The 20,862-nt window shown below is 45.3% G+C and overlaps 1 protein-coding gene across 12 annotated transcripts in view; it reads right to left on the bottom strand.

Annotated features, from left to right (window-relative positions):
• LOC126427331 (zinc finger protein 708-like) overlaps window positions 1-20,862 on the bottom strand; it is a 117,828-nt gene that overhangs the window by 57,250 nt on the left and 39,716 nt on the right. For all 12 annotated transcript variants that reach the window (XM_050089643.1, XM_050089649.1, XM_050089648.1 and 9 more), the window contains one exon: window positions 1,094-1,186. In XM_050089643.1, the coding sequence (XP_049945600.1) occupies window positions 1,094-1,186 (93 nt within the window). The remainder of the gene's footprint in view (window positions 1-1,093; window positions 1,187-20,862) is intronic.

Genomic DNA, 20,862 nt, shown 5'->3' with positions numbered 1-20,862 from the left:
TACTACTGTTTCACTTACTGTCCTGTCTACTTGTGATGCCAATGCATCCCTTTAATTTGTTTAAAATGGCATAACATGAGTCAAAGTCTTGGCCTGTTACCTGTGAATCAGCTACACTCCTTTACATAATGTGAGCTGTCCCTAGCATGATCATTTGGTTCCTTGACCTGTATGCTTGTATCATCACCACACATTTCTGTGTTGAAGAAGCCAACATTTTGTGCCTGAAGAATGCTTTGCAACTGCAACAAGTTTGATTATGAACAATGAGATCAAGAGCAAGCCAGTACCTAACCTTCTGCAATTGTATGTTAAATGTTCCCCAATCATTGTCTAATTTCATTCCTGTGACATATTTATCAATTTGAGCATCTCTTTACCTTACTAAGGTCATAAATCATATGTAAAAAATTTATCTTTCTTCTTTAGATCTGAAAGGACTCTAATGACAAGGTCATACATGGCTTCATCTATGTACTATCATTCACCAAAAGCCATATACAGAGTTATTCTATTACTGAAAATTTTATAACTAATACAACAGGCACCACAGAAGCTGCCACAATATATACAGGTTGTGGCCAAAGTATCAGGGCTGATCTACAACACACGAATTTTATCTCTCTTTTTCATAACCCAAAATTTTTTTAGGTCAAATGTAAGAATAATATTCACACAAAAGATAACAGCCAATGATCTGTTGAATTGCATTTATCAGAAGTTATTGAAAGGAGGAATATTTCTCAAATGACCTACACTATTAGAACTTACACTTCACCTAAATGTGAATTTTGCGACCATCGCACACAGCCATTATACAATATAGTTGATACGAACAAGGGCTACATAAAACAAGATTATACCAGTCACCAATCCCCTTCCATTTCTATTTCTATTTAAAAGAGTTAGCACATAACAGGTGGAATGAAAGTCAAGTGCAGAAGTACAAGAATACTCTACAATTATGAACAGCAACAAGTTCCAAAAAACTGACAATCTGCCAATTTCACTGCAATGCATCTTTTACTCTACAAACTTAACAAAAGACTTATTACTTGACTACAGGCAATATATCAGACATGTAAATACTTACAATATTCTCAGTTACACTCATTTCCAAATTTAATTCAGGATCCTCCTTGATAAAATCAGTGGACCACGATATTCCCAATGGATCTTCAATGGACTGAAAGAAGGAAACATTCTGTGAATTATAACTGCTTGCTAACTTCTGTGTGTATATGACAGCTCTACCTATTCCTTTCTCAAGAGTATCATCCAACTTTACAGAGATTCTTATCGATTGGGAAGAGTGAGTGTCAGAATGCATCCAAATCAGTTCTATTGTCTCTAATTTTGCTATCAGCCATTGTGTAGTATTTATTTGGCATACTTTCTCTTTCTATTCCTGTCACATAATCCACTCTGATTTCAAAGGCACTATGGGATGCTTTATCGGGTGGTCGTACTCCAACATACGAACTTTATATATGAGTGCAGCAACATTTCTAAATTAAGCTCAGGTAATAAATAGATGCAAATAACCTTCCAGCTGTAAACCCATAAACAAGAGGACTTTTGTTCATTAATCAAATGAATATGGCATTCCACACATTATCAGCAAAATTTACCAAATTTAATGCTATTTACACCATGTATTTTCAGTGCCTGCTCTTTAGGAAACAATTAAAATTTATATCATTTGTACTGGATGAAAATCATACAGAATTACATACAGCGAAAGCAGGATGTCAGTAATGATGTAAATACAACAGTGAATAATGACTGGGAACTCTACAAAATACCAATCACATATCATAGTTCCACATCATCTGTTATAGCACTGTGACACAGAGGCATGTAACAAGATTAACAATTTCTTCTCCCTGTCGCCGTTGGATAAGCAGCTGCCAGCAGCAAGTCGTATACTCTTAGCTTACTTATTTGTTACATAGTTTAATTCTTAATTTCTTTGCATGTTTTTGGATACTTGCATTGTTTAATTCATAAATTTCGGGCGTATTATAGTATTTGAGAGTTGTAGTATCGCGGTTTAGTATTTACTTCGTAGATTCTTACTTATATTACATGTAAGTTTCGTGTAGGAGGTGTTATTTCGAGTTTTAGTTACTGTAATCATAAATTCAGGCAAATTGTAGCGCAGTCGTTAGGCATTTGTACAGGTTAGTTCATATATTCTTTGCGTGTTTCTTTGTTGTGTCTTTGCGTGTTATCTAGGCACAGACTCGTGTTTCAGTAACTGTTGTTCAACATCAATTAGAATGGACAGGGACTGTGATTGCTGTGTTCGGATGAGGGCTGAGTTGGCATCCCTTCACTCACTGCTGCAAGCGGCGCTGACTACGGTCGCGCAGCTTGAGGCTGTTGCCAATGGGCACCCTTGTGGGGAGCCGGACTTAGGTATCACGGGGATGTCAACCTCGTCCCGTCTGTCCCCAGATCGGTCTGCCGCTGTGGTTGCCCCGGTTGCTGCCTGCAGTGGGACTGAGCCCTCGCCTGTGGTTGATTGGACGGTTGTTCCAAGGCGTGGCAGGCAGCGAAAGATGTCCCCGTAGGCTGATCAGAAAGCCTCCCCGGTGCGTCTGACAAACAGGTTTCAGGCACTGGCTCTGGCTGAGCCAGATGCAGCTGCCTGCCCTGTTTCAGAGGATGATTCTCGGCCTTCAAGGTCCAGGCAATCGCAGAGGGTGAGTTTATTGGTAGTTGGGAGCTCCAATGTTAGGCGCGTAATGGGGCCCCTTAGGGATATGGCGGCTAAGGAGGGGAAGAAATCCAGTGTGCACTCCGTGTGCATTCCGGATGGAGTCATTCCTGATGTGGAAAGGGTCCTTCCGGACGCCATGAAGAGCACAGGGTGCAGCCAGCTGCAGGTGGTGGCACATGTTGGCACTAATGACGTGTGTCGCTTTGGATCTGCGGAAATTCTCTCTGGATTCCAGCGGCTATCTATTTGGTGAAGGCTGCCAGTCTTGCTTACGAGATGAAGGCAGAGCTCACCATCTGCAGCACCGTTGACAGAACCGACTGCGGACCTTTGGTGCAGAGCCGGGTGGAGGGTCTGAATCAGAGGCTCAGACGGTTTTGTGACCATGTTGGCTGCAGATTCCTTGACTTGCGCCATAGGGTGGTGGGGTTTCGGGTTCCGCTGAATAGGTCAGGAGTTCACTACACTCAGCTGACAGCTACACCGGTAGTGGAGGCTGTGTGGCTGGGCGGTTTTTTAGGTTAGAAGGCCTCGGGGAAAGTACGGGGTGGGCTGCAATCTCAAAGGGTGCATGGCAAATACAGGACATGCTTGGATCAAGGAACAGTCAGAATCGTAGTTGTAAATTGTTGTTGTTGTGCTGGGAAAGTCCCTGAGCTACAAGCGCTAATAGAAAGCACAGAAGCTGAAATCTTTATAGGTGCAGAAAGCTGGCTAAAGGCTGAAATAAGTTCGGCAGAAATTTTTACGAAGTCTCAGACGGTGTTCAGGAAAGATACGATTAGGCAGAATTGGTGGTGGAGTGTTTGTGTCTGTCAGTAGTGGTTTATCTTGTAGTGAAGTCGAAGTAGACACTCCATGTGAATTGCTATGGGTGGAGGTTATACTTAACAGCTGAACTAAGTTAATAATTGGCTCCTTCTACCAACCTCCAGACTCCAATGATATAGTTGCTGAACAGTTCAGAGAAAATTTGAGTCTCGTGACAAATAACTACCCCACTCATATGGCTATAGTTGGTGGGGACTTCAACCTTCCCTTGATATGTTGGCAAAAATACTTGTTCAAAACCAGTGGTAGGCAGAAAACATCTTCTGAGATTGTCCTAAATGCTTTCTCTGAAAATTATTTTGAGCAGTTAGTCCACGAACCCACGCGAATTGTAAATGGTTGCGAAAACACACTTGGCCTCTTAGCCACAAACAATTCAGAGCTAATAGAGAGCATCATGACTGATACAGGGATTAGTGATCACAAGGTCATTGTAGCTAGGCTCAATACCGTTTCTTCCAAATCCACCAGAAACAAACGCAAAATAATTTTATTTAAAAAAGCGGATAAAGTGTCACTAGAAGCCTTCCTAAGAGACAATCTCCATTCCTTCCGAACTGACTACGCAAATGTAGACGAGATGTGGCTCAAATTCAAAAATATAGTAGCAACAGCAACAGAGATTCATACCTCATAAATTGGTAAGAGATGGAACTGATCCCCCATGGTACACAAAACAGGTCTGAATGCTGTTGCAGAGGCAACAGAGAAAGCATGCGAAGTTCAGAAGAATGCGAAATCCCGAAGATTGGCTAAAATTTACAGACGCGCGAAATTTGGCACTGACTTCAATGTGAGATGCCTTTAATAGGTTCCACAACGAAACATTGTCTCGAAATTTGGTAGAAAATCCGAAGAAATTCTGGTCGTATGTAAAGTACACAAGTGGCAAGACGCAGTCAATACCTTCGCTGCGCAGTGCCGATGGTACTGTTACTGACGACTGTGCCGCTAAAGCGGAGTTAATGAACACAGTTTTCCGAAATTCCTTCACCAGGGAAGGTGAATGGAATATTCCAGAATTTGAAACACAAACAGCTGCTAGCATGAGTTTCTTATAAGTAGATACCTTAGGGGTTGCGAATCAACTCAAATCGCTTGATTCGGGCAAGTCTTCAGGTCCAGATTGTATACCGATTGGGTTCCTTTCAGATTACGCTGATACAATAGCTCCCTACTTAGCAATCATATACAACCGCTCGCTCACTGATAGTTCTGTACCTACAGATTGGAAAACTGCACAGGTCACACCAGTGTTTAAGAAGGGTAGTAGGAGTAATCCATCGAACTACAGACCTACATCATTGACGTCGGTTTGCAGTAGGGTTTTGGAGCATATACTGTATTCAAACATTATGAATCACCTCGAAGGGAACAATCTATTGATACGTGATCAGCATGGTTTCAGAAAACATCGTTCTTCTGCAACGTAGCTAGCTCTTTATTCGCACGAAGTAATGGCCGCTATTGACAGGGGATCTCAGGTTGATTCCGTACTTCTGGATTTCCGGAAAGCTTTTGACACCGTTCCTCACAAGCGACTTCTAATCAAGCTGCAGGCCTATGGGGTATCACCTCAGTTGTGCGACTGGAATCGTGATTTCGTGTCAGGAAGGTCGCAGTTCGTAGTAATAGACGGCAAATCGTCGAGTAAAACTGAAGTGATATCAGGTGTTCCCCAGGGATGCGTCCTGGGACCTCTGCTGTTCCTGATCTATATAAATGACCTGGGTGACAATCTGAGCAGTTCTCTTAGCTTGTTCGCAGATGATGCTGTAATTTACCATCTAGTAAGGTCATCCGAAGACCAGTATCAGTTGTAAAGCGATTTAGGAAAGATTGCTGTATGGTGTGGCAGTTGGCAGTTGACGCTAAATAACGAAAAGTGTGAGGTGATCCACATGAGTTACAAAAGAAATCCGTTGGAATTCGATTACTCGATAAACAGTACAATTCTCAAGGCTGTCAATTCAACTAAGTACCTGGGTGTCAACATCACGAACAACTTCTGTTGGAAAGACCACATAGATAAGATTGTGGGGAAGACGAGCCAAAGGTTGCGTTTCATTGGCAGGGCACTTAGAAGATGCTACAAGTCCACTAAAGAGACAGCTTGCACTACACTCATTCGTCCTCTGTTAGACTATTGCTGCACGGTGTGGGATCCTTACCAGGTGGGATTGACGGAGGACATCGAAAGGCTGCAAAAAAGGGCAGCTCATTTTGTATTATCACATAATAGGGGAGAGAGTGTGGCAGATATGATACGTGAGTTGGGATGGAAGTCATTCTATTTACGAAATTCCTGTCACCAACTTTCTCTTCCGAATGCGAAAATATTTTGTTGAGCCCAACCTATATCAAAATAAAAAGAGAAATCAGAGCTCGAACAGAAAGGTTTAGGTGTTTGTTTTTCCTGTGCGCTGTTCGGGAGTGGAATGGTAGAGAGATAGTATGATTGTGGTTCGATGAACCCTCTGCCAAGCACTTAAATGTTAATTGTAGAGTAGTTATGTAGATGTAGAAGGAAGTCCTCCTTGCTCTGTTGGCACCAAATACGTACTTAAGGCATTCATTACATACAATCATTAAAAAAAAATTAATGCAAAGGTAATGGTTTGTAAAGATATGCTTGTTACAAGTGCTGTTAAAATACTATTGGTAATAACCTACAAATAACACAGCTAACTAGAGTCAACTGGAAGACCACAAACATTTTTGAAAATTGCTGGTATCATAGGTTACAATTGTTCACCATCCATGGAAATTTAGCTTTAATACCCCATATTTGTGTCATGACATTCTTACTACACTTCCTGCACAATACAGTGCTTGTGTGAAAACTTACATTATGCTCAGATCCATCAGATCTAGACTAAAATACTAAGAAGGTAAGAAACAGCAACCTCCTATGGAGGTGGGCAGGATGATGTGGAGAAAGGAACAGAAGAAAAACAGACAGAGAGAGAGAGGGGTGGCAGAAACAGATGGACAGAGAGGGGTGGCAGATGGACAGAGGTGGTTGGCTGATTGAACGATTAAAGGCACCAAACTACTGGGTGATACATCCCTTCTTTCTCAAACAGGTAGGCAGGTCTACATGACTGTTGTAAGAGAAAGCCTACCACACACAATCCAGAGGAAGAAAAACCCGATGTCTATGAAACTGATATAAGGGACAAAAAGAAAAACAGGAGACAGAGGACGAAAGGCAGGCCAAGGTGCCCCATTTAGGGAGCAGCCAGAAGCACCAGAGAGCAGAAAGCAATGAGGGGACATATATCCCCCAGTCCCCACCACTTACCAGAGGTACTCCACTCAGAAACTGCCTCGGAAAGACTAGCAACATAGACAGGGCAAGAGAAGTACAGAGACGAAAGATTAATGGGAGAGGGGGGAAGAAGAGTAAAAGAGCAGGTAGGGTGAGAACCGGGCTGGTCAACCAAGTCTAGCCAGCCACAGCCTGGTCTGGGCAGAGGGGGCAACAGAGTGTTCTGCCAACCCCTGAATGTGCCGATAAGGTTAAGTTGCCCTCCCTTGAAGAGAGTGGTAAAAGCCCTCCTCATGAATTTATTATATAAAACTAAGTCAGCCACTGAGGCATCAGGGGTAGTAAGTCAGGGAGATTAAGATTATGCCACAGGGAGGCTAGGTTGGACAGTACAGCAAAATGTAGACCACTGTTGAACCGGAATGACGACAGTGGTGTGGTACTGGAGGAGATGACTGTGAGACCACCAGATACAGCTCATGTGGAGCTGGCAGAGTATGGTAGAATGCTTGTGAGGGGCCTGCATGGAGGACCTCCATAGATTCATAGTCTCCTTATCACAGGTTGTTTGAAGTCACAGTGATTCATTCCACATTTCAGGTTCCTAAAACTTGACGGTGTGATACTGATCAGATGTCTGTTTCCAGAATACTGATTACCAGAGCCAGTTTACCGGTAGCCCGTTTGGGCAAGCTATCAGTAACTTTGTCCCTAGGGATCCCAATGTGATCCAGAGTCCAAACAATCATCACTGAGCATCCACAGTGCTGAAGGGCATACTGGGAATACTGGTTAGCAATGACCAAGGTATGCTGAGGGTAATACTGCTTGAAAGCTTTAAAACTGGTCAAGGGGTTGCTGCAGATGAAGGACCCACCAGTGGAGGAAAGCATATACTCAAGAGCATGAGAGATGGCTACAAACTCTACAGCTTCCAGCAGGGAAGACAATTCAGTAGGACCCATGACAGTGTAAGCAAAGCCTATGTGATCAGCAACCACTAAGCAAACAGTATAGACTACTGCTGAACTCCAGGATGTACCAAGGATGGAGAAAAATTGGTGGCAGAGGGCCTCAGGAGGGTCCATGTCTTTTGGACCTCATGATGGGTCAAAACAAAGCTGTTTTTTTTTTGTGGTTTTAGGGCGCAAAACTTCTATGGTCATTAGCGCCCAGCCCGTGACGTAGGAAACAGGAAAAAACGAAATTTAAAACCAGCAGCAATGGGAACAAAGTCATAAAATTTGAGAAACTAAAGGCAGAAGGAATGCTTAAAAATCCACTATAGAAAGGGGTTGGTTGTCCCCAAAAAAAGCTTCAAATGACTGACGTCATTTCACTGTCACTAATAAACTGGAGAACGCGGTCGGCTGAGCGCGTGTCATCTGCTACAATCGACGATAGATCAGGCGATAGCTGTAGACGGGAGCGTAATGGATTAAAATAGGGGCACTCAATTAAAAGGTGTCTGACCGTCCACAGCTGAGAGCAGTGGGGACAGAGTGAGGGAGGATCGCCACTTAAAAGATGTCGATGGATAAAAAGACAGTGCCCTATCCGGAGTCTAGCTAAAATTACCTCCTCCCGACGACGCGTTCGGGAGGAAGAGGTCCAAGCGCAAGGAAGGGCTTTCACTTCCCACAATTTATTATGAGGAAGTGTTGACCAATGCGCATGCCATAAATGAGCAACTTGGCGACATAAACCGCTCCGTAGATCGGTAATGGGAAGTGACTGAATAGCTGGCCGAGGAAGAGAGACTGCAGCCTTGGCCGCTATATCGGCCGCCTCATTCCCACAGATACCAGCGTGTCCCGGGAGCCAGACGAACGCCACCGAGACACCCCCCAGGTGGAGCAGGCGCAGAGTCCTGAATCCGGTGGACCAGAGGGTTCACAGGGTAAAGAGCTTGGAGACTTAGGAGAGAGCTGAGAGAATCTGAGCAGATTACGTACTGTATCCGCTGATGGCGGCGGATGTAGTGGACAGCCTGGAGAACAGCGTAAAGCTCCGCAGTATAAACTGAACACTGGTCAGGAAGCCGGAAGTGATTTGGGGTGTCGCCAACAATATAGGCACTCCCTACACCTAACGATGTTTTCGAGCCGTCGGTGTAAATAAATGTGACGTCCGTCATTTGTGCACATAGAGCAGCAAATGCCCTACGATAAACAAGTGGAGGGGTACCATCCTTGGGAAATTGACATAGGTCTCGGAGCAAGTCGATCCGGGGACGGAGCCAAGGCGGTGCTGTACCCCAGGTTGTCAAGGTGGTTTTAGGAAAGCGGAAGGAAAGAGAATGGAGCAGTTGACGGAAGCGGACTCCCGGGGGTAGTAGGGAGGAGGAGCGGCCTGCATATCCTACATCAAAGGAGGCGTCGAAAAAAAGGTCATGGGCTGGATTAGCAGGCATGGAAGACAGATGGCTAGCATAACGACTCAGAAGGACTGCCCGCCGATTGGACAGCGGAGGTTCAGCAGTCGCAGCATAAAGGCTTTCCACAGGGCTGGTGTAAAAAGCTCCAGACACTAAACGTAATCCACGGTGGTGGATAGAGTCGAGACGCCAAAGAATAGACGGCCGAGCAGAGGAGTAGACTATGCTTCCATAATCCAATTTCGAGCGCACTAAGGCGCGATAGAGGCGGAGAAGGACCACTCGGTCCGCTCCCCAGGAGGTACCATTCAGGACACAAAGGGTGTTAAGGGAACGCAGACAGCGAGCCGAAAGATAGGAAACGTGGGAGGACCAGCACAGTTTTCTGTCAAACATAAGACCCAAGAATTTAGCGACGTCGGAAAACGGAAGGTTGACAGGACCTAGATGTAAGGAGGGCGGAAGAAACTCCTTACGTCGCCAAAAATTAACACAAATGGTCTTACTAGGTGAGAAACGGAAGCCGGTTTCGATGCTCCACGAGTGGAGGCGATCGAGACATCCTTGAAGACGTCTTTCAAGAAGGCTGGTCCGTTGAGAGCTGTAGTAGATCGCAAAATCGTCCACAAAGAGGGAGCCCGAGACATCAGGAAGGAGACAATCCATAATTGGATTAATGGCGACGGCGAACAGTACAACACTCAGCACGGAGCCCTGGGGTACCCCGTTTTCTTGGGAGAAAGTACGGGAGAGAGTAGTGTTCACCCGCACCCTAAATGTGCGCTCTGCCATAAATTCGCAAAGAAAAAGGGGCAGCCGGCCTCGAAAGCCCCAAGAGAACAGTGTGCGGAGGATGCCTGTCCTCCAACAGGTATCGTATGCTCTCTCCAGATCAAAATATATTGCTACCGTTTGGCGTTTCCGGAGAAAATTGTTCATGATATACGTGGAGAGAGCAACAAGATGGTCAACTGCAGAACGATGCTTTCGGAATCCGCATTGGGCTGGTGTTAAAAGACTGCGGGATTCCAGCCACCAAGCTAAACGGTAATTCACCATACGCTCCAAAACCTTACAGACACTACTCGTGAGAGAAATGGGGCGATAGCTAGAGGGGAGATGTTTGTCCTTTCCAGGTTTCGGAACGGGAACGACAATAGCTTCCCGCCATTGCCTGGGAAAGGTACTGTCGGTCCAAATTCTATTATAAAGGCAAAGGAGGTAACGCAGACTATGGGTTGATAAATGCAGCAACATTTGAACATGGATACCATCCGGTCCTGGGGCGGAGGAGCGAGAAGAAGAGAGGGCATGTTGGAGTTCCCGCATGGAGAAAACAGTATTGTAGCTTTCGTGATTTTGAGAGGAGAAAGCAAGATGTCGCACTTCCGCTGCACGTTTCTTCAGGAGAAACGCTGGCGGGTAATTTGAAGAGCTCGAAATCTCAGCAAAGTGCTGACCCAATGAGTTGGAAATTGCGACGGGGTCCACTAAGGTATCATGCGCGACAGTGAGCCCAGAGACCGGCGAGAAACTAGGCGCGCCTGAGAACCGTCGAAGCCGACTCCAAACTTCCGAGGAGGGAGTGAAGGTGTTAAATGAGCTAATAAAGAATTTCCAGCTCGCCTTCTTGCTATCGCGGATGACGCGACGGCATCGCGCACGGAGCTGCTTATATCGGATACAGTTGGCCAAAGTTGGATGGTGACGGAAAATGCGAAGAGCACGTCGCCGCTCACGTATTGCGTCACGGCATGCCTCGTTCCACCAAGGAACTGGGGGGCGCCGGGGCAATTCGGAAGTGCGTGGTATTGAACGTTCCGCAGCTGTGAGAATAACGTCGGTAAAATGTGTGACCTCATCGTCGACGCTGGGAAAGCGACGGTCATCGAATGTCGCTAGAGACGAAAAAAGTGTCCAATCGGCTTGGGCAAACTTCCAGCGTCGCGAGCGCATATATGGCAGTTGAGGCTGCAGTCTAAGAACACATGGAAAGTGGTCACTCGAGTGGGTATCATCAAGGGCGAACCATTCGAAGCGCCGAGCTAGCGGAACAGTACCGACCGCAAGGTCCAAATGAGATAAATTTGTCGTGGAGGCAGACAAAAATGTGGGGACCCCAGTGTTGAGGCAGACTAGATCCGCTTGGTGGAAGAAGTCTAGCAATAGTGAGCCACGTGGACAAGGATGCGGAGATCCCCAAAGCGGGTGATGGGCATTGAAATCCCCAACCAGCAAATAGGGGGGTGGAAGCTGATCAAGAAGATGAAGGAGATCAGCTCGTGCCATTGGTGTGGATGATGGAATGTATACCGTACATAGAGAGAACGTGTATCCGGAAAGGGAAAGACGGACGGCGACAGCTTGGAAGGAACTGTTTAAGGGGATTGGGTGATAATGGAGAGTATCATGGAGCAGAATCATGAGTCCTCCATGGGCTGGAGTGCCTTCAACAGAGGGGAGGTCATATCGGACTGACTGAAAGTGAGGGAGAACAAAGCGGTCATGGGGACGCAGCTTTGTTTCCTGAAGACAAAAGATGACCGGCGAGTAGGATCGTAAGAGGATCGACAATTCATCCCGATTGGCTCGAATGCCGCGGATATTCCAGTGGATAATGGACATAGGGTGAACAGAAAATGGAGGAACGTGACCAAGGGTGCTGTCAACACAACGACTGCTCAGAGCTTGCGACCGACAGCATGGAATGGCATTCAGTCGAAGGCAGAAGATCCTGATCCATAGGTTGGTCAGGAGCAGCTCCTGCCACCAGCGATCGGCCGGTTGACCGGCCACCAGCAGTGCGCCTCGGCGACACAGAAGACAGCCGAGGGCGATTTCCGCCAGGTGGTGCTGTAGATGGGACACGCCTTGGCGGAGAAGGAGAGGAACTGCGTTTCTTCGTAGCCTTCTTGGAAGTATGATGTTTAGATGAAGGAGGAACCGATGGTTGTGAAGTTGCGGTACGTAAAAACTCTTCACGAGAATGCTCTTTTTTTGAAGACTTGGCGTCTGACTTTTGGGCTCGAGATTTAGCAGAACCCGACGAAGGGTGAGCCATAGAGTGGGCAGGCAAAAGTGGTGAGGTTGAACGGGCGATCTTTGCGCTGGCCGATCTGACTACCGTAGTACTAAAGGTGAGGTCGCAAGTCTGCGTGGCAGCCTCCTTTATTGGCCGAGGAGAAGCAAGGACAGTGCTGTATTTTCCTGTCTGAGGCATGGTGGGCTGTCGACTGGCGAATAATTTTTGAGCAGCAAAGGTCAACACCTTTTCCTTCACTCTTATTTCCTGGATGAGGTTTTCATCATTAAAAACGGGGCAATCTCGAGAGGAAGCAGCGTGGTCACCCATACAGTTGATGCAGCGAGGGGATGGAGGTGGACAAGCACCCTCATGGGCATCCTTGCCATACGTAACACATTTGGCCGGATTGGAACAGGACTGGCTGGTGTGATTGAACCGCTGACACCGATAGCAACGCGTGGAGTTTGGGACGTAAGGGCGAACAGAAATTATCTCATAGCCTGCTTTGATTTTCGATGGGAGTTGAACTTTGTCAAATGGCAAGAAGACAGTGTGGGTTGGAATGATGTTCGTGTCAACCCTTTTCATAACTCTATGAACAGCTGTTACGCCCTGGTCAGACAGGTAGTGCTGAATTTCTTCGTCAGACAATCCATCGAGGGAGCGTGTATAAACGACTCCACGCGAGGAATTTAAGGTACGGTGCGGTTCCACCCGGACAGGGAAGGTGTGGAGCAGAGAAGTACGCAGCAATTTTTGAGCCTGGAGGGCACTGTGTGTTTCTAACAACAGGGTGCCATTCCGTAATCTGGAACAAGACTTTACAGGACCCGCAATTGCGTCAACACCTTTCTGAATAATGAAAGGGTTTACCGTGGAAAAGTCGTGACCTTCATCAGACCGAGAAACAACAAGGAACTGTGGCAACGATGGAAGAACTGTCTGTGGCTGAGACTCAGTGAACTTACGTTTGTGAGCAGACATAGTGGAAGGTGAGGAAACCATTGCGGAAGAATCCCCCATGATTACCGGCGTCTCCGATGGCGCGCTCCTCCCTTGTGGGGGCCCTCACCGAGGGCACACCCGCCTTAGGTGATTGTTCACACCTCAGGTCACACCTCCCGACAAACGGACGGAGGGACCAATCGGCACTTTCGGAAGGTATCAGCTCGGGTAATCACCCCTCCCTGGGCCTGGCCGTTACCAGGAGGTACGTACGTGTCCTACCTGTCTACCCGGGGCGGGGAATTACGCGTTACCCCATCACCGGCTACGCATGGAAGTGCGTGGGTCGGCCTTCAGACACGCACAGGGAGGAAAAAAGAGAAAGGGAAAGGAAAGAGGGGGTCTCAAACGCCGCAGCGGAGAAAAGGGCAAGGAGAAGAGGGAAGGAAAAGAGAAGGACAGAGGATGGACGAGGACTTGCAAGTTTATAAAACAAGGAATTTGGAACAGTTTCGAGCGTCCGTCTCCGGACGTAGGCACAAACCATACTCCCAGAGGGGGAGAAAGGGAAGGAAAGAGCCAGAGGTGAGGGGGGGGGGGGGGGGGCGAAGATGGGGGACGGGGAGGGATGCGGAAAGGAAAGGGAAGGTATGCAGCCCGGAAAGGAAGGAGGGCCACATTAGCTCGGGGTTCCGTGCTCGCTACGCACGTGTCCACAAAAGAGTTGTGGACCCCCTGGGGGGAAAACAAAGCTGTGACCAATGGGTTCCCCACATAGGTGTACATGAGTGGGCCCAGAGGAGAGGTGGAGGAAGAAGTAACTGGAGTTCAGAGGTGAGGGACAGTGTGGAATGTGATCAAAATCCCTTATCCAGGCCGCCATTATGGAAGATGGGTTTCCATGTTTGGAAAGAGGGGATGATAGTTTGGATGCTTAGGAGAGTCGCAAACATAGGTAGCATAACTGAGAAGCTGCTGTTGGCTCTTGATACACAATGAATGGACCCCAGCCTCCATACATAAGCTGTCCACAGGACTAGTTCAAAAGGCTCCTGTTGCAAATCAAACACCACAGTGGTGCATCAGATCCTGTATCCACAATGCTGAGGATGATGCCGAACCATATACCAGACTCCCATAACCAATACAGGGTTGTATCATGGCTTTGTAAAGCTGCAGAAGGGTAGTGCACTATGCACCCCTGCTGGTGTTACTCGCGTGATAAAGTGTACTGAGGTGCAGCAAGCACTTTCACTTACACTGAAAAATACTGGGAACTCATGTCAACTAAGAAACAAAGACCAGTCCTAAAAAGCAGTAAGTTCCTGCCACATTGAGTAGTTTGTCAGGAAGATAAAGTTCTGGTTGTGGATGAACCATACCATGTTGACAGAAAACCATGACATAGGTCTTGGCACCTGAAAACCAAAATCCATGGGTCAGTGCCCATGACAGCATCTTTCATATGGTGCCTTGCAGTCTACATTCAATGACACCCACACTAGAGGAGCAATAGTAAGAGGCCCAAATAGTCAGCATGTAAGGTTGGTGATACTGATGACCTCACAGCTGGAGGTGACCACTGATGGCTTGTAGAAAGACAAGGACACTCAGTACAGAGCCCTGCAGGACTTCATTCTCTTGGATATGTGGAGTTCTGCGGGAAGCACCAACTAGAAGCCAGAACATACACTGTGACAGGAAATTCTACATAAAAATTGGGTGTGGATCCCACAGACCCCACTTGTGTAAGGCAGCAAGGATATAGCATCACCTCCAGCTGTCATACAGCTTTTGCTAGTCAAAGAAGATGGCTATAATGCATTGACATTGGGAAAAAGCTGATTGGCTGGCAGACTGCAGGCAAACCAGATTGTCTGTAGTGGAACAGCCTTGGTGAAAACCACACTGGGATGCAGCCAGAAGACCCCGACACTCAAGGAGCCACACAGCTGCCAGCTCACTTCGCATTCAAGCAATTTACGGAGAACATTGGTGACACTTACTGGGTGATAACTGCTCATCTCTAAAGGAGCTTACCCAATTTCAGCACTGTGACAACGATACTTTCTAATTGTTATGATGGGAACTGGCCCTCGCTCCAGATCCAGTTACAGATGGCAAGGATATGATGCTGACAATCCACTGATAGGTGCTTGATCATTTGGTTGTGGATGTGACCTGGCCCTGGTGCTGTATCAGCACAGAGGACTAGGACACTGATGAATCCCCACTCAATGAATGGAGCTTTATACAGCTCCAGGTGGCATGTAGTAAAAGATAATTGCTTTTGCTCTACCCACTGCTTGATAACATGAAGAGAGGAGGTACGTGGTCTGATGGTTGAAACATGCTGCTCCCAGCATTCTTCTTTTTATTATTTCATCAGGTGGCAGAACTGGGCATGAAGCCACTTAAAGTAAATAAGATGCTCCACCAATTGGTGCCACTTATGGTACTGGAGAGCCTGCCTACTATCACTAATGGCCTCTGCACTCTCTGATGACCGCCAAGGTAATCTCTCGTCAGAGCAGGCCCAAAGAACAGAGGATTGCTAAATCACTTGCCAAATGAATGGCTGTAATTATATTCTGGGCTGCCTTGTTGATGCCTCCATGCGGCGGGGAGTCAAGGCCGACAGCAAAGGCAAAAGCACTTAAGTCAGCAATGTTGAGACCCCATCTGGTCATGCATCCAGGGCAGTTATGCTGGGGGAGGGACAGGAAGATTGTGGAATGGTCCCTACCTACACAGGTCGTCATGAACTCCCCAGTGGATGGATGGGAGAAGCCAAGCGCTGTATATGAAAAGGTTAATGACCAAGAACACTCGGTGTGCCATGCCAAAAACGTGAGGGGGTATTAGTATTTAAGAGGCAAATCAAGTTGTGCCAGTCAGACTCCGAGGTCCTTATGATGGCCAGTGATCATGGTTAAAGCTCACAAAGGGTTATATGTATTGAAATTGCCCAAGATTAGAGAATATGGGGGCCGGGGGGGGGGGGGGGGGGGCTGAGAAATCAATGCAAACAATATCTCATGAGATACTTTATCATCAGGAGGGAGGTAAACACTGCAGATCGTACTATGCCGAATGCACTTACCTGAACAACCACAGCCTTCAAAGTTGTATCAAGAGGCAAAAGTTTGATATACAGAGTATCCAGAACATATGTGTGAAATCCTTTCTGGGTACCATTGTGTGGTTCAAACTAGGGCCTCAGGGGTTGCTGGAATCTCTGCCTTGGCCACAGGAGTTGAACAGGTGGATCTGCTGGTATGGGGGACCACTGGAAGGTCATCCTCCTCCTTAAAACACTTTTCTTGTCTTCTCTCCTTACAGGATTTTGATTATGCCAAGGACTTCTCTGAATCAGTTTCAGGTAAAGATGATGATCATGAAGCTGTGTGACCAACAATTTGTAGTTCCTTTAGCACTTGCTGGTGTCCAGTTGTAGACCAGTACAACCCAGCGAAGGAAATGACCCCAAGGACCTCTTACTTGCAAGAGAAGCCAGAAGAAGCTTATTCATCTCAGGCTGGGAGGTGGGGACAAATGTCCCTGGTGTATGGGAAGCTATCGATCCCAAAGCAGGTGTGGAAAAAGCAGCAAAAGGGGATCCCCCAAACCAACAGGGGTGCAAGGATGGTTCAGTGGCCCTGAGGGGCCCACTACAGAAAGAGTAACAGGCCAGAGTACCATCAGCAAAGGGGAAATGTCTTTGTAGCTGTAGCATATGACATTGTGTACATGCTGGGGGCAAATGCTTGTACTTCCTTTCGGCCTCTTTGTCAGTAGGTTTGTCCTGAGTCTTGTACTCTTGTACCTTCTTCACTCTCTAGAGAACAGTGTAATCTGGTGAGCAGGGAGTGCGGTGCTCTCCACAGTCAACACAGATGTGGAGAGAGGCACACTGAGCATTTGCAGGCGACACTCATCCACAGTCTCTACAGATGAGGTTAGTGCTGCAATGCAAACATGTGCCCAAATTCCAGACACTAAGCACCACAGGGAGAGGGGTGGGATGGGGGTGGGGGGGGGGGAGGGTGGGGGGAAGAGATCTACGATTTCACATCACATCAGTGTACCACCACCTTGACCTTTTCAGCCAATGAATCACCCTAAAAGGCCCCCGGGGCGGAGGGGTGGGACATGGACAGAGAATGGAGTGAAATGTAATGGCGGTCGAGGAGGTTAGAACTGGAGTAAATGCATACCCAGCTGAAGCCAAGAAGTCCACTAATTTTATTTAAATAAAACTTCTTTCCTTCTGAAAATCAATGCCATATTATTATACAAAATATAAAACATATAAGATATTATGACAACTTTCTGCTTCTCTCCAGTGTCACAGTCACGGTAGTGATGTGAATTATGGATGCTATGTCAGTTACAAATTTAATTATTTTACAATTGAATGTAATTGTGAATTTGTCCTAAATTTTTACAAATAAAAATGAATATAATCGTTTGGCTTGCACCACTAACAATCCTTCAGAAGTCACAGAGAACAATTCACATATATGCCCTTTGGACACCTATGGTATTTGTGCTAGTACCTCAAAACTAAAGATAAATTTTCCACTATAATGAACAGGCACAAGGAATAGCCTTTGATGTAAAAAGCAGTGACCACTTGTTTTATGTGCAGTAGAGTACAAATTCACAGCTGGTTTACTCTCCACCACTTTTCTCAGTCAAGTGGTGTAATTATGCAGTCACACTCTTGGTACTATTACAGCTGTCAGTGAATATCCATGCAAGCCACCAAAGTGAAGTTTACAGCAATTTCCCTCTTGTTACATCCGTATTTGTTCTTCCATGATTTTTGTGAAATCTCCTATCTGATGGGTGGACTTTCTCTGCATCCACAATATCCAGTATCTCAAATGTATCCCTATAAAAGCAGTGGCATAAGAAATTTTGTTTTTGGGCCACTCAACTGAAAGGTTCTCATGGCACGTGTGTGAAAAAAGCTAACTGAGTGGTACAATGTGTGCAGAACAAATACAGCACTTCTGCAGTAGCAATATTAGCAGGTGCATAAATATATTTGTGTTAATTTCCTTTTACTCTGTCTTTCTGTGTGGAAACCAATATTGTAAGCTTTTCTCTATCTGCATTTAGCTTTTCCTTGTTTGTGGTAATGTGAGAGCCTTGCCCTCATTTACTAATTATTTCATTAATCTTAACCCTGCTGTAGCTGCCACTACCATGTGACAGACAAGCATCTGTTGAAAACCTAGCTCAGAGGGCAACATCACCAGTGTGACTTAGAAGTGGCCAAAAGTACATTTGACATTCTGGCAGTGAATGTTCTCAAAACAACCGAGCCACATATGAGAAGCAGGTAGTCAGTTTGAAAGCTACCATCTTCGCCATAACTTCGAAGTGATTAAAAGTGAGCAACTGCAATATTGGCTATTACCATGGACTTCAGTCAGTATTGTGCTTAGTGATATTAGAAATATGGGGAGCGTGACTGAGTGTGTTTCAGTGCTAAGTGTACCAGTGTTGCAATTTTCAGTGCGAATAAAGTGTTTATTCGTGAATAATTTGCATGTAATTTACCTACATCATAACAATATAATAAAATGGATTGGTATGTAATAAAGAAAAAAAAAGTAGACACATCTGATGATTCTGGTCACCATTCAGCCGCAAAAAACACCACCAGATGTAAAGGCACAAACCAGCATTTCGTCGAAACTTCCACAACGAAGTTCATCAACCGATTCCTTTAAACACACAGATATTGGCATTTAATAGGATGTATTACAATCCGTATATTACTGATGATATAAAACACAAGCTTCTCACAGCTCCAATGAAACCTGGAAAAAGTTGTCTTTCCTACTTCTGAGCACAACAATGAAGGGCGAGTTGAACGTAAGCAAGTGCAAGATAATTATTTTAAACAGTATCCATCCACAGCTTGTGTTCTCACAAGTTAAAAAGGGACTTCTCTGCACTAACTGTTCACTTTTTGTGAATAATAAAATGGCTGGAGGAAAGAAATCCATTATCACCAAGAAAATTGTGACTGAACCACAAACAAAGTTTGCCAAACTTACTGATAAATATGGTGACCTCGAGACTCACTCTCAGCTCAAGTACCACATTAAAGCACCAACAGATGCAAAATTAAATCACTACACTAGGAATGCAAACCTGATGTCATAAATCAATTAGAGAAAACAGAGACCATCTTGTACCTATAATAAAAACAATCATATTTCATGGAAATCAAAATATTCCCCTGCGTGGTCATACAGATGATGGAAGTCTATTAGAAAACGATAATGATCGTGAAAGTATAGTGAGTAACATGGGAAACTTTAGAGCTCTTGTAAGATTTAGAATTGACACTGGAGACTTGCAACTAAACCATCACCTTGAGACCACTTAAGCGAATGCCACTTACATATGTAAAACAATGTGTAAGGAACTTAATTCATGCTGTGAAACAGTGATGTTATCGAGATTACTGGAGGAAATCAAAGATTATCATTATAACAGGATACTCTTCGGTGAGGCTATGGACATAGCACACACTGCCCAACTGAATTTAGCTGCAAGATATGTTGATGGTGATGGCAAATTACACGAAAGATTCTTTGAGTTTCATTGATATCAATAAAGACAAGGATTGTAGTGGAAGATGAACCTCAAGTGTGTTAAGATGATGAGCGTAGCATTACTGGTGAAGTATAGGTACTACAATTCTAAGGAGAATGGAAAGCCTTTCTCTGACCCTGGAGAACTGTGTGGGTATAGGCTGTGACAGTTGCTCAGTTAAGATGTCAGAATTGAAAGGAGCTATGACTACAATAAAAAAGAAAGCTATCAACGTGCAAGTAGCACCATGTCGAAGTCGTCATCTCAACCTAACTGCCTCTCGCAGCTGCGAAGTTACAAGTGTGAGAAACTCACCTGCTGCTATTGAAGTAGTAGTATTGTCCTTTACAGTGTCTAACAACACTCCCCATTTATGTAAATTGATGCCGACAGATAACCCATGTCTCTACTTTGTCCCCTGAGTCATTGTGGTTGCAGGATCAAAATACTGTCTGTCCCCTTGGACATGTCCAAAACAATGGACAACACAAGCATATTTGACATGTAGAGATTAGATATGAATAAAAATTTATTTTGCAGTGATAGTTACTCCTTCCATTTATCTTTAACCAAAAATATGTAACTTTACTTCGGGCTAACTTTCATGACCTTGTTTAGTCAAAAATCTCTGCTCCTCGAATGTAGCATTATTGAGCAGCCAAATTCTGGCTGAAACAACACCCATAGCAATCAAAACCAATTAGCATGTACGCATTACATTTCCGTTACTTGAAACAAAGATTAAGCCTGTATTTTATTCAACTGCTAAGAATACTGTAATTTAATTGGGCTTTTTCAGAATCAAGTTACATATGTAGCACTCCTCTCGCTCTCCTCCTCCCCCTCCCCCTCTCTATTTCTTGATTACATTCCTTCCATGTTGTTCTAGTCAAAAGGTGCAATCCCATATTTTAGTAACTTTAAAGTGTATATGTGGTCTGTTACACAGCTTAATTCTTTTGAATGAACAGCTACACAGCACAGTAATGCATTAGCCTCCACTGGTGAAACATCATAACAATAGCAAGTTAGATATATTGCTTTCTCTGTGTGTTTTATAGTTAATTCTT

The sequence above is a fragment of the Schistocerca serialis genome, chromosome 11 (assembly GCF_023864345.2).
Source record: "Schistocerca serialis cubense isolate TAMUIC-IGC-003099 chromosome 11, iqSchSeri2.2, whole genome shotgun sequence".
In the NCBI taxonomy this organism is placed as follows: domain Eukaryota; kingdom Metazoa; phylum Arthropoda; class Insecta; order Orthoptera; family Acrididae; genus Schistocerca; species Schistocerca serialis.
Note: the sequence above shows the minus strand (reverse complement) of the source record. Positions and strands in the feature narration are given on the sequence as shown.